Raw genomic sequence first — 13,915 nt, 5'->3', positions numbered from 1 at the left:
ACTTCCTACTCTGGACTGCATGCACAACGATGCTTCCTTGATGTCTTACTGGAACTGGTAGCTTGTTCACTGATGTGCACTCCCTACTCTGGACTGCATGCACAACGATGTTTCCTTGATCCCTTACTGGTTCACTGATGTGCACTTCCTACTGTGGACTGCATGCACAACGATGCTTCCTTGATCCCTTACTGGAAGTGGTAGATTGTTCACTGATGTGCACTCCCTACTCTGGACTGCATGCACAACGATGCTTCCTTGATTTTTTACTGGTTCACTGATGTGCACTCCCTACTCTGGACCGCATGTGCAACGATGCTTCCTTGATCTCTTACTGGAATTGGTAGCTTGTTCTCTGATGTGCACTCCCTACTCTGGACTGCATGCACAACGATGCTTCCTTGATCTCTTACTGCGATTGATAGCTTGTTCACTGATGTGCACTTCCTACTCTGGACTGCATGCACAACGATGCTTCCTTGATGTCTTACTGGAACTGGTAGCTTGTTCACTGATGTGCACTCCCTACTCTGGACTGCATGCACAACGATGTTTCCTTGATCCCTTACTGGTTCACTGATGTGCACTTCCTACTGTGGACTGCATGCACAACGATGCTTCCTTGATCCCTTACTGGAAGTGGTAGATTGTTCACTGATGTGCACTCCCTACTCTGGACTGCATGCACAACGATGCTTCCTTGATTTTTTACTGGTTCACTGATGTGCACTCCCTACTCTGGACCGCATGTGCAACGATGCTTCCTTGATCTCTTACTGGAATTGGTAGCTTGTTCTCTGATGTGCACTCCCTACTCTGGACTGCATGCACAACGATGCTTCCTTGATCCCTTACTGATTCACTGATGTGCATTTCCTACTCTGGACTGCATGCACAACGATGCTTCCTTGATCCCTTACTGAAATTGGTAGCTTGTTCACTGATGTGCCCTTCTTACACTGAACTGCATGCACAACGATGCTTCCTTAATCCCTTACTGGTTCACTGATGTGCACTTCCTACTCTGGACTGCATGCACAACAATGCTTCCTTGATCTCTTACTGCGATTGGTAGCTTGTTCACTGATGTGCACTTCCTACTCTGGACTGCATGCACAATGATGCTTCCTTGATTTCTTACTGCGATTGCTAGCTTGTTCACTGATGTGCACTCCCTACTCTGGACTGCATGCACAACGATGATTCCTTGATCTCTTACTGCAATTGGTAGCTTGTTCACTGATGTGCACTTCTTACTCTGGACTGCATGCACAATGATGCTTCCTTGATCTCTTACTGCGATTGGTAGCTTGTTCACTGATGTGCACTTCCTACTCTGGACTTCATGCACAACGATGCTTCCTTGATCCCTTACTGGTTCACAGATGTACACTTCCTACTCTGGACTGCATGCACAACAATGCTTCCTTGATCCCTTACTGGAATTGGTAGCTTGTTCACTGATGTGCACTTCCTACTCTGGACTGCATGCACAACGATGCTTCCTTGATCCCTTACTGGTTCACTGATGTGCACTTCCTCCTCTGGACTGCATGCACAGCAATGCTTCCTTGATCTCTTACTGCGATTGGTAGCTTGTTCATTGATGTGCACTTCCTACTCTGGACTGCATGCACAATGATGCTTCCTTGATCCCTTACTGCGATTGGTGGCTTGTTCACTGATGTGCACTTCCTACTCTGGACTGCATGCACAACGATGCTTCTTTGATCCCTTACTGGGATTGGTGGCTTGTTCACTGATATGCTCTTCCTACTCTGGACTGCATGTACAACGATGCTTCCTTGATCCCTTACTGATTCACTGATGTGCACTTCCTACTCTGGACTGCATGCACAGCGATGCTTCCTTGATCCCTTACTGCGACATGCACAACAATGCTTCCTTGATCCCTTACTGGTTCACCGAAGTGCACTTCCTACTCCTTTTGCAAGGATCACAAGCATGTGCACAAGGTGCTTCCTCTGTGTCTCCTGCCTCTGGGTTCAAGAGGGGAATATTTCAACATACCAACAGCCAATTCTTGAACGCTGGTAGATTAAAATAAACACCCCGAAATAGCATTCATCAACACTGGAGTTTTCTGTTTTCTCCATACAACCTTAGAGTAAATGTACATAAGTTTGAGGGTGTGGTGGGTGTGCCCCCTACAGTGGGGATGTAGAGGGGTTGTCCCACTGTAATAGTAGTAAATAATACAAAAACATTCCCCTGTTATTCACTGAAAGTTATTTTTTGTCAGTCCTTTGGCTTTCAGTTGAGCAGTAGTTGACAGATCACCATGGTGCAGTCTCTGTCCCTTTACTTGGACTGTAGCTTGTTCACTAACATACTTCCTCTCTGCTCTGAGATTAATAGCATGTGACCCATCTTCTGTGGAACTATAAGTATGTACACTGAGATGGGACCATCTCAAGTCTCTGAACTGGTTTGTTCTCTTTACTTCCTTAATTTTTAACTCTGAAGGATTAATCCTGAAGTGTCTCCCTCCACCGTGTCTTTTGTATTAGGAATATGTGCTTTTTGCGAAATCCTGGTGTTGCTCCCTCATGTTTGATTTTCTAGTGGCCTGTCTGTTATTCAGAAGGCAGTTACAGGATAAAAACTGATACTGTGATTTCTTTTGTAGGTAGTTTTTACAGTTTGTATTTTTGATGTAACCTTGTATTTTTTTCACTTACAGTTCTTCACAATATGCTTGAAATCTGTTCAGTCATTTCCAACATGGACCATGCCCTGCATGCGAACACTTGGAAGTTTGTCATTAAGTAAGTAATCCCATCACTAGCATAATGAATGCTGTACTCTTATAGTGGAGCTTGTGTTGTGCTGTGTTAATTTCCCAAACTGTTAGTGTTATCTTGTAAGTATTCATGTTAAATTATGTCTAAACAGTGGCTGATATGCAGGCATTCACCACTGAAATGTGGTTTGACGTTAATGGAGCAGTATGTATGACCAGGCATTCACCACTGAAATGTGGTTTGACGGTAATGGAGCAGTGTGTATGACCAGGCATTCACCACTGAAATGTGGTTTGATGGTAATGGAGTAGTGCGTATGACCAGGCATTCACCACCGGAATGTGATTTGACGGTAATGGAGCAGTGTGTATGACCAGGCATTCACCGCCGAAATGTGGTTTGACGGTAATGGAGCAGTGTGTATGACCAGGCATTCACCACTGAAATGTGGTTTGACGGTAATGGAGCAGTGTGTATCACTTGGTGAGCATGTTGCCTACTAATACTCCTTTTGAGATTTTTTGTACTTAAAAGTTGCAATAGTTTTCCTTTTTTTTTTTCCTTCCCAAAGTTCTTACTTTTGCATTTGGTGAGACTAAAATATGTTAACACTAGTGCAAGTTTTAAGCAGAAAGCATGAAAGTTGAGGCAAAAATAAATATGATTTTTTAAACACCTTTCTTAAATTATCACTTAAGGTATGTTTGCCTATGTCTTAAACAATATTAACATTTTTTTTCTTTTCACATACGTGATACATAACATATCTTTTTCTTTTTTTATAACTCCCATCATGCCAACATTACATAAATTGTTTTATTCTTGCCTTCCCTTAAACCCCACTCCTCCTGAAAATTATTCTGCCAAATATTATTACCATAGTTTCCGTTTATTTCTATGTGATTTGCTCCTTTGCTTTTCTAAAGCTCTTCCTGATCTTTTTTTCTATCTGGTAATATTCATTACCTCAAATACATTTGGTTTTGACTTTGGTTTTCATCTTCTAGTAATTGCTTTTTTGACAGGCAGTGGAATTATAGTTAACAAGACATTACTGCATTCATATTCTGTATTCAGCTAAAACAGTAATTTCCTTTATCATAGTTATGCTTTTAACAGCAGCTTCTGTTCTAGATTTGACTAAATCTCTACCAGAGCAGGCCTTTCACTTAGAACTCCCTTATCCCTTTCTCTTTGCCTATACTGTGATATCAATCCAAGATAGAGAAAGGCAGTCTCTAACCTGCAGTCCAAACTTATTCTTGGCCTCAACCCACTCTCTTAACTTTCTCTCCCTAGTCAATTGCTCCTAATACCTTGGTTTCTTTTCCATTTTCTCCAGTAAATTCCAGCCCCTTTTGTCTATTTTCTGTACCCCTATTTTCAGTCATCCCTATTGGCAAAAATCTCCTTTATCCATTCATTTGTTGGCTTAGTTCTTTGAATAGTTTCTGCAACTTTGAATGTAATATTCTGTATGGTGGTTATTTTTCTTAAGGATTTGCATCCAAAATCCAGCACTGTCCTTATTTCATGAACCCCCTCCCATGTACTGCTTCATCACCCCTTTCAAATTTGAATCATAACCTCAGATTCATGTTGTGTATGAGCCGCAACTGTGTAGCGCTTAAATATCCCGTTAAATGAGATGGTTATAAATCACCTTGCTTTACTGGGAGAATCAGCTTACCCCACTTAACTCTTGCCCTCCTCTCCTCACAGATACATTTCTTCAGCTCTTTGTCATTGTCCACAACATCTCCACTGGTTGATAAAAATGTGTCTGATCTGTAAATAAAACTAAAGGGACTAATTCACTGCTTGTATCTTACTATCAGTATCCATAAACAAGAACTTCTATTTTTTTCAGTTTTTGTATTATCTTTTGTTTAGTCACATCTCGCATATCTTTAGCTGTCATAACAGAAGCCCCTTTTAATCCATACTCCTAACTACTTCATCTTGTCATGTCCCCCTAAATATGGGTATTGCTGAAGCAGTTGAAGTTGGAGGACAACTGTCTCAAAATGTTCCACAATACTGATATGTTCTTTTCTGGATTTATTGGGTACAAAATAATATCTGCTGATAAAGCCAATATTTTCTGAATTTACCATATCAGTTATATCCTTGAATTTCCGAAACCTTTATTTTCTTTGCCATTAGCTTTAAATATAAAACAAAGGGGAAAGAGGACACCCCTGCCTGGTTCATCTTTTCAAACATAACTAAGTAATATTCCCTGCTGAAAGCTGATTTATTTCTCCCATATTTCTCTTAAGTTCCATAATAACAGTTTTTATTGGAATATAAATACATACCAGTATAATCATCATCCCTTGCCAATAGCCCCTTACAAACTACCTAAACCTACATTTGTCTTTTTTCCTCTCTTCTATCACTATTGGAGCCCCTCTAGCAATCAGTATTATTAATTCACTTTTCTTTTGTACCTGATATTCTTTTCAATATCCATCCTGAAATTCTTTCTTTGGAAGGTTTACATGCTTATTTGTTTCCAGATGTATTTCCTGCAGCATTGCTAATTGCACTCTGCATTTATTATTCAATACTGGTCCTTTTTGTCTATACTTGTGAGGCTGTTTATGTTCTAATGGCTACTTTGTCCATATTATAATATAAAATTGCTATTTCCGCCTACTATATATGACAGTTTTTTTTGAATATGCATTTCTAACTTTTGTCTTACATGCACATACTAATGTTTGACAGTTGTTTTTCTCATCTCCATTTGAATCTTTCACATTTTTCAAGACAAGTTTTAAAGGAAACCTTGAAAAAATAAATACTTTTTAAGAAAACTCCCTTTCCCCGTTAACCTAGAACAGAAACATACAACCACTCACATCTTTAAAAAAATGAAGCTTAATCCTCCAGATAAGAACAGGTCCCCCAAATCTTACAGCTGCTCCAATAGGCATTACCTAACCTAAAAATAGAAGTTATGTCCTTACCATAACGTTCCATGTGGAGTGTTCATCTCGCCTTTGTTCTTACACATGGGTTCGGAGCCGATCCTCGGCTCCGTGTCGCTGCAAGCTCTGCATCGAGGAGAAGCTCGAGACAACCTAATACCCACAATCCCCCTCTGCCTTTACCTCAGATCTAGTTTGCAAGCAAACCAGTAGTCAGAGAGAGCACACTCATGCCAATATCCCATATGCACAGAAACTAAGAGTCTATATATATATATATATATATATATACATATACACACATATATATACACGTCAACTATATACACAACAACTGCAATGCAGAAGCATAATGCCCCAGACCAGGCACCAAACTGAACGTTCTTCCTAAGGGCGGGAGGGTGGGAATGTAAGAACAAAGGCGAGATGAACACTCCACATGGAACGTTATGGTAAGGACATAACTTCTATATGTGATAGTGTTCAATCTCGCCGTTTGTTCTTACACATGGGTAGCGTCCCTAGCTCCTTGTTCCTGAGGAACTCACGGAAGGACGTTCTTGAGCACAGTGGAACCAAAGGTTGCCCTGTCCCTAGACACTTTGTCTACCTTATAATGAGAAATGAATGTATGTGGCTTAGACCAAGTAGCAGCCGCACAAATAGCGTCTAGTGGTAGGCGGGCTGCATGAGCCAGGGATGTAGACACTGACCTTGTGGAATGTCCTTTGGGTTTGTGCAAAAGAGTTTGATTTGAAGAATCATAGACATAGATGATACAATCAGTTAACCACTTAGAAAGAGTTCTTTTGGTAACCGGTACTCCTTTCCTGTTATCAGCAAAGGCTACAAAAGTTGATCAGATTTTCTGTGATCTTTTGTTCTATCCAAGTAAAACCTTAGCTGTCTGTGAACATCTAATTTGTGCAACATATACTCCATTTTATTGGAGTGATTCTTGAAGAAAGTGGGTAATTCAATGGACTGATTAATATTATTAATAGAACAAACTTTAGGAAGGAAGGATGAATTAGTGCGAAGAGAAACTCTGTCAGAGTGAAAGATCAAATAACGGTGCTTAATGGAGAGAGCTTGAAGTTCAGATACTCGCCTAGCGGATGTAATGGCTACCAAAAAGAGAGTCTTCCATGACAAAAATTTCAATGGGCAAGAGGAGGCTGGTTCAAAGGGGAGCAGCATCAACTTAGATAATAATAAGTTTAGACTCCAAGGTGACGTAGGAGATCTAATTGGTGGTCTAATATGAAAAGCCCCTTTTAAAAAGGCTTTACAAAGTCTGTGGGCCATAACAGGAGCCCCACATTCTTCCACATGGAAATTAGAAATGGCAGCCAATTGAACTCTTAATGTGGCAGGAGAAGCACCCTGATGGAACAAGTCTGTTAAAAACTCTAATATTTTATTCAAAGGAGCTATGACAGGGTCCACTTGCTGTGTATTCGCCCAGAATACAAAGCGCTTCCATTTACTAGTATATGTTTTAGTAGTGGAAGCTTTATGAGAAGCCACTAAAATATTCTGAACTGCAGGCGAAAGAAGATCAGACCTGCTAGATAGAGGGAGAAGAGCGAGGGGTGGGGAGCCCCTGACGAGTGAGTCAATAGATCTGGCTCTGGATCCAGGGTCCCCGAATGCAGTGTGTCATGAGGAAGGGATACCAAATTTGACGAGGCCAGAATGGGGCAATGAGGATTATTGTCCTGTGTAGGTTTTTGGCTTTCTGGAGAAACTTTGATATCAGGGGGAAGGGAGGAAATGCGTACAGGAGTCCCGGGGGCCAATCGTGAATCAGTGCGTCCCTGGGGACTTCCCCTGGAGGGGGGTAATAGGGCAAAGTAGCTCCTGCATTTGGCGTTCATTGGAGACGCAAACAGATCGCAGGAAGGCTGGCCCCACGTGCGAAAAATCTTTTTCGCAACTGACTGTTTTAGGGACCACTCGTGCGGTAACAGTATTGCTCTGCTCAGCTTGTCGGCTATGACGTTGGATGACCCCGGGATGTGCGTTGCTATCAGAAAGCGACCCGTGGACTCCGCCCATTGCCAGATTCTCATGGCCTCTCTGCATAGCTGATAGGACTTGGTTCCCCCTTGCTTGTTTATGTACCAGACTACCGACATGTTGTCCATCTGAACTGCAATAGTTCCCAGAGGAAGAAGGGGAGCAAAGTGTTGCAACGCTAGAAACACTGCCCTCAACTCTAGAACATTGATGTGCAGATTGTACTCTAAATTGGTCCATTCGCCTTGGACTGTCTGTCCCTGAAAGATGCCCCCCCACCCTATCAGGGAAGCGTCCGTGGTCACCGTAACTGTAGTGGGTAGCACAAATGGTCTCCCTTGGAAAGGTTGCAAGCCTGAAGCCACCAGTTTAGGTGTGTTTTGCATGTGTTCGTTATAAGAATCTCGTGTGTTAGAGGTAGTTGTTGGAACGACCATTGTGCAAACAGTAGCCATTGTAGGACTCTCATGTGCAGTCTTCCCAAGGGTATTGCAATAAGAGAAGCTGACATGAGTCCCAAAACCTTCAGTACTAGTTTTGCTGGGGATTTCCTGGACAAGAGAAGAAGACGTATGTGAGTCTGAAGTGAAAGTATCCTTTCTGGAGGAAGTCTTAGAATTAACTGATGTGTATTTAATTCCGCTCCTATGAATAAGATACTCTGTGATGGCTGTAGTAAGGATTTTCCGAAGTTTACGGAAATTCCTAGGTGAACACACAGTTGAAGAGTATAGTCTCTGGCCTGTACTAGTTGACGCTGGGTGGTGGCAGAAAGGAGCCAGTCGTCCAGATACGGAAACACCTGGAATCCTTGGCGTCTCAAGTGAGACGCTACCACTGCATTGCATTTGGTGAAGACCCTGGGGGCTGAGGTCAGACCAAAGGGCAGGGCTCGAAACTGAAAGTGACTGGCACCCAGCCGGAAGCGCAAATGATCTCTGGATGCCCTGGCCATTTTGATGTGGTAGTATGCATCCTTCAGATCTATTGAGCACATCCAGTCGTCCTTCTGTAAGAATGGAAGGATCGATTGAAGCGTGACCATTCGGAACTTTTCTTTCTTGACGAAGGTATTGAGGTCGCTTAGGTCCAGAATGGGCCTCCAGTCCCCTGTTTTCTTTGGAACTAAAAAGAACCTTAAGTAAGTCCCGAATCCTTTCTGGTCCGCTGGGACTGGTTGGATGACTCTTTTTTCTAGCAGCTTTGAAATTTCTATAGCTGCTGGCTCTCGCAGATGGGGCGGTACATCTGGGAGTCTTTTCTTTGGAATGGGATAGGAAAGAAATGGTATATTGTAACCTCTGGTAACCACGCTTTTTACCCACTTGTCTGTAGTTATGTTTTGCCAGGCCTGAGGGTATAAAGCTAAGCGACCCCCGACTGCCTCCAGAGCAGGACAATCGGGCCTCCTCTCAGGAGTGCTGGAAAGGTTTACCAGGGAGTGTATCCCTGTCACCTTGATTCTGCGGACCCCCTCTGCCGCCAGGGCGGCGTCTTCCACCTCTGCCCCTCCTCTGCCTCTAGAGGGGCATCACCCTGTGTGCCTGGGAAAGATCCTTGGGGTTTTCAAACCACATTTTTCCACCACGTTGCCCTTTGGGGTACGGTCTGGTTGGGGTGGAAAACGGACTCCGACAGCAGACAGAGTCTTTCCCTCCTGCTCACACCGGGTAAGGGTCTCCTTTACTTTGGGGCCAAAAAGAGTGGCACCGTCAAATGGGGCGTTAGTAAAGGAAGACTTGAAGGCTTCCGCAAATGAACATAAGCGCATCCAGGATTGTCTGCAAAGAGCAATCGCTGAAGCTGCTGCCCTACTCGAACCTTCGGCTGCGTAAGAGATCAGCCTCATGGACGAGTTCACAATGGATGTAAGGGTATTAAGCTGCGATGTCACTTTCTCTGAGACAGCAGCATCTGTAGTACCCTGGAGGGTATCTCCCAACTCTTTGACTAGATCCCTCTGTAGTTGTGTAAAGTGGGTCAAATAGTTCAGGGATCGCATGGAAAAAGCCGCTGAACTAAAAATGCGCTTCCCATACCTGTCCATAGTCCTAGAATCTTTATTAGGGGGATGGACAGATGAGGAAGATTCCAACATCTCCTTTTTCGTGGCCACTGCCGCTGCCACCACCATAGCATCAACTGGAACTCCTTTTGTCAAGTAAGTTTTGTCCTGGGGTGCAGTGATATACTTATTGGGCTTCCTAGGGACTGGTTCCACTGTGTCAGGAGCCTCCCACGCCCTTCGAGCAATAAGTTCCATTAATTCATCGAAGGGCGGAGTGACCCAGGAGGAGGAAGGGCGAGCACCGAATGCCTTCAGCAAGACTGACTCATCCTCAGAAGGGGGAAGGGACTGCCAGTCACCTCTCTGTTTCAGGATCTCCAATATGTCAGAAAAAGAGACATCTTCTGAAGGTGACTTAGGGGACCCTTCTGACTCATCCAAGTCAGTATCGGATGTCAAAGATTCTTGTGGAGAATCTAAGTGTCTCCTCTTACACAACCTTTTCCTAGGGACTTCTTCGTGGGGAGCATCCGAAGAAGCCTCCGAGGAAGAGGGGCACCTCCAGGGGTGGCTGAGTCACCGGTGCTCGGCGCTTGGTTGTGGCCGTGGGTGCAGAGGAGGATAACGGCCCTTTATGGGGAGGAGAGGTTGCTTCTACTGATGTGGTTGTCTGGGTAGACAACACCTTCCTCATGAGATCGAAAGCCCCCGGGTCCCGAGTCGAAGAATCTCCCAGTTCCGAAGAAATGGGAAGAATCCCCGAGACAGGCACCGAAGGCATCGACCCCGAGGACGGAGCCGAATCGATCCGCGCCGAGGCCCCGAGGGGAAGAGTCGGAACCGAAACGTCGGTTTGACTCTCGGCCCCGGAACCAAGGACAGATCGTCTGCTCCGAGACTCCGGTACCGGGTCTGACGGAGTCGAGGTGAGGGGAACAGACCGAGAAAAGGATGGTTCTGGACCCGAGGGCTCCACAATCAGAAGATCAACCTCTTCCGGCTCCAAAGACTGGACAGGTCTCGGAGGAGGAATGGATGGAGACAATGGAAGGCCTTCAAGTTTCGACACCAACTGGGTGGAAACCGAAATAAGTTTGGATAGGGCCGAATGCTCCAATAACTTCTGCACCACACGATCCACATCGACATCGGAGAGTTTAGAAGAAGAACGGGTCGAAGGAACCGAAGACGGAGCCGACCTCAATAGAGTCGAGGGAGGGAGCTCCATCACCGGTTCCAAGACTCGAGGCTCAGGAACTGATACCAGTTGAACACTCGGCCCCGAAGTCTGTGGAACCGGTGATCTAACTTTACTCGAAGAGCTCGGAGCCGATGACTTGGGCTCCGACGTCTTCAATTCCTTCGAGGATTTGGATGCCTGGTCTGAAGCATCCAGAGCCTCCTGAAAGGAAGGTTTTAATAACCCCCTGTCCATGAGTTTCCTGCGCCTATCTGTCATGACCCTCCCACTAAAAGAGTGACAAATTGAACAGTCCTCTTGTAAGTGGAGAGGGCCAAGGCAGTAGACACAGGAACTATGGTTGTCAGTAACTGACATTTTTTGGCCACACTGGCAACGTTTAAAGCCTGATTTAATTTTCTCAGACATCTTACAGGTAAGAGAAAAAGTCAAGTCCAGTAGAGAGACAAATCCAGTAGAAAAAAAAGTCGAATCCGATATAAAGTCAGTCCGGTTGTCAAATTTTAAGTAAGGGGTGGAAGGCCCCGAAAAACCTTAACCAGTTTAAGTAAACTTAACGGTACCGAGAATTAACCTTACCACACACACATACACAATGTCTACCAAAAAGTACTTTTAGAACAAATTTTACTTCAAATATAACAAAATAAGTTATATCTTATCTGAAGTCGCTCGAGCTAGATCCCAGTGATGCGAACGCAGCAGCGGCAAACTAGATCTGAGGTAAAGGCAGAGGGGGATTGTGGGTATTAGGTTGTCTCGAGCTTCTCCTCGATGCAGAGCTTGCAAGCGGCCGACACGGAGCCGAGGATCGGCTCCGAACCCATGTGTAAGAACAAACGGCGAGATTGAACACTATCACATTTAAGGTTTACCATGCTGAAGTGCATGCTACAGCCTGTGTTCCCCCTTACATTGAGTGGTGTCTGTTTTTTTTCATCACTGTTCACCTCCCCAATTTGAAAAACAGCTTGTATGCCTTTAGGAAACATTAACTTTTAGCCCTAAGAAAATAATCCTCATGCTGTCTTAAAATCTAAATTATACACTGTTCTATTAAATACATTAAAGTATGTAGGCTGCTATATCTTACTTGTAATTTCCAACTTCTTTTTTCACTGAACTACTTGTCCTTGTACCTTTAAAGTTTGTATTTTCCTCAGCAAAGAGTCCTCAGAAATCTCAAGATCAGTTGCTTGCTCCTGCAGACGTCTCATCTGTATGTTAAAGTAGTCAGCAATGAGAAAAGGTAGAACATCTCTGCAGATGCATGAAGGAATCTTTGTAAGTTTTGTTCAGAACACAATGCACAACTGCTTTCAGCTCCAGACATCTAGACTCCTACGGAAAATATGTGCTAATGGGGAAAAAAAAAACAACCTAATATCTTTACAGATACAAGAAACTCAACATTTTTCATGGCTTTCCTCATTTTCTTATTTTTTTAGATCTTTTTCACTTACAAAAAAACCCACTTGCTTATAAGTTAAGCCAGCAGCATTAATGTAGACCTCAACCATTGTAAAAATAAGAGACATTATCTTTATTCTACATATAGTATAATCAGTGTACTTTTACACCCCCAACCTTGCCCCCACCCCAGCAGCCCAAGAAAACAGGACAGTCAATTTATCTTATTTAGCCTGTCTTTTCTTGTTATAATGTAAAGCCTATATTTCTTGCAACTAAAAAAGTAGTTTTGTTAATATCTTTTAACACATAATGGTCACTGAAAAGAGCTCCAGATTTAAAATATTCCTGATACACACTATACAAAACTGTTTTACTATATAACCTGCAGTGTATATCATGAAATGTTTTATACAAATACTGATTAGAGCAAAACTGTTTTAATAGTTATTTTTTCCCTTTTAGTGTCCTCCTAACCATTAATGACATAAAGTGGGGTTATGCTTTACAGTCATCCCACAAGTTTAAAAAGTCAGCAAACGTGAGTGTTTTAGCCACTTCTTTGCAAAGGCATATTTCACAATTGTGACCAATGCCTTAGTGTCCCATTCATTCACTTTTTTCAGTGTTGGTCTTCATTCTGTTCATCTTCATCTCTTAACACCATACTCTTGTTCATTTCCAAGGTACTTTTGATTCTTATAGTCTTTGCATTTTTCTTTGAAACACTGGAAAGTTTCTCTGGCAATGTCTCTCTATGAGCTTTATTGCGAGAAGAAGAGTCCCCTTCTGTTTGCTGGCCCAGCTTTTGATTGATCAACTTTATTATTTCCTCTTGAGCCTGTTCTGCATCCAAAAATATAATTGACCCTCCAGGAAAAACACTGAAGACAGCTGGGTGAAGCAGCTTGCATGTCACACCTGCCTCTTGATATTCCCTGATTGCAGGGATAAATTTGCTTCTCTTCTGCCTTGTGTAGAATGAGTAATCATTTTCTACTAACATTCTGCTGTCACCCATTTTTAATACATTTCCCTTCTGCTACAGTTTTTGTCATAATCCACTGTTTCTGTTGGTATGATTGCATCTTTGTTAATATAGGTCTTGGCTGCTTTCTCATGGCCAGGTTTGGAGCGGACAGTCGATGAGCAAATCTTCCTTTGGAATAGCAGTCCAGTTACTTATTTGTGCTTTTATAAAATTGATGGTCTGTTTCTTAAATTTCTCTGGTACACCAGAAAATCTTAGGTTTTCTTTGTATGCAGTCTTCTAACTACCATTTTTAAAGTAGCTGTTCTTGAGAAGCCTTATACTCAGGCAACCTTTCTTCATTTCAGCCTCTGATTTTTGCAGTTTTACCAGTTCATATGTGTAGCAACTTACAGATTCTTTTATTTTTCCACCCTTTTGATATTTCAGTTGATCTATTCTTTAAGTGTTTAATTTATTTTAATCACCACTAAGTGCATTTGATCTGTTTTTCCTCTAATCTACTGGAAGCCATCTTTTGTACCACAGCTGAAGCTTGAACTGCTTTTTGCTGAACAGCTAGCTCCAGGAACCTTCCTAGTC

General features: G+C 43.0%; 1 protein-coding gene across 1 annotated transcript in view; it reads left to right on the top strand.

The window, feature by feature from the left end:
• The window catches only part of CCHR10.PART0H1orf112 (chromosome chr10.part0 C1orf112 homolog), a 2,885,111-nt gene that overhangs the window by 524,578 nt on the left and 2,346,618 nt on the right, over nt 1-13,915 (top strand). Inside the window, exon 8 of the mRNA XM_044086752.1 lies at nt 2,705-2,789. Coding sequence (XP_043942687.1) covers nt 2,705-2,789 — 85 coding nt within the window. The remainder of the gene's footprint in view (nt 1-2,704; nt 2,790-13,915) is intronic.

Source organism: Protopterus annectens, chromosome 10.part0, assembly GCF_019279795.1.
Source record: "Protopterus annectens isolate FY-2018-M chromosome 10.part0, PAN1.0, whole genome shotgun sequence".
Classification (NCBI taxonomy): Eukaryota; Metazoa; Chordata; order Ceratodontiformes; family Protopteridae; genus Protopterus; species Protopterus annectens.
This window is presented reverse-complemented; position numbering and strand designations above follow the sequence as displayed.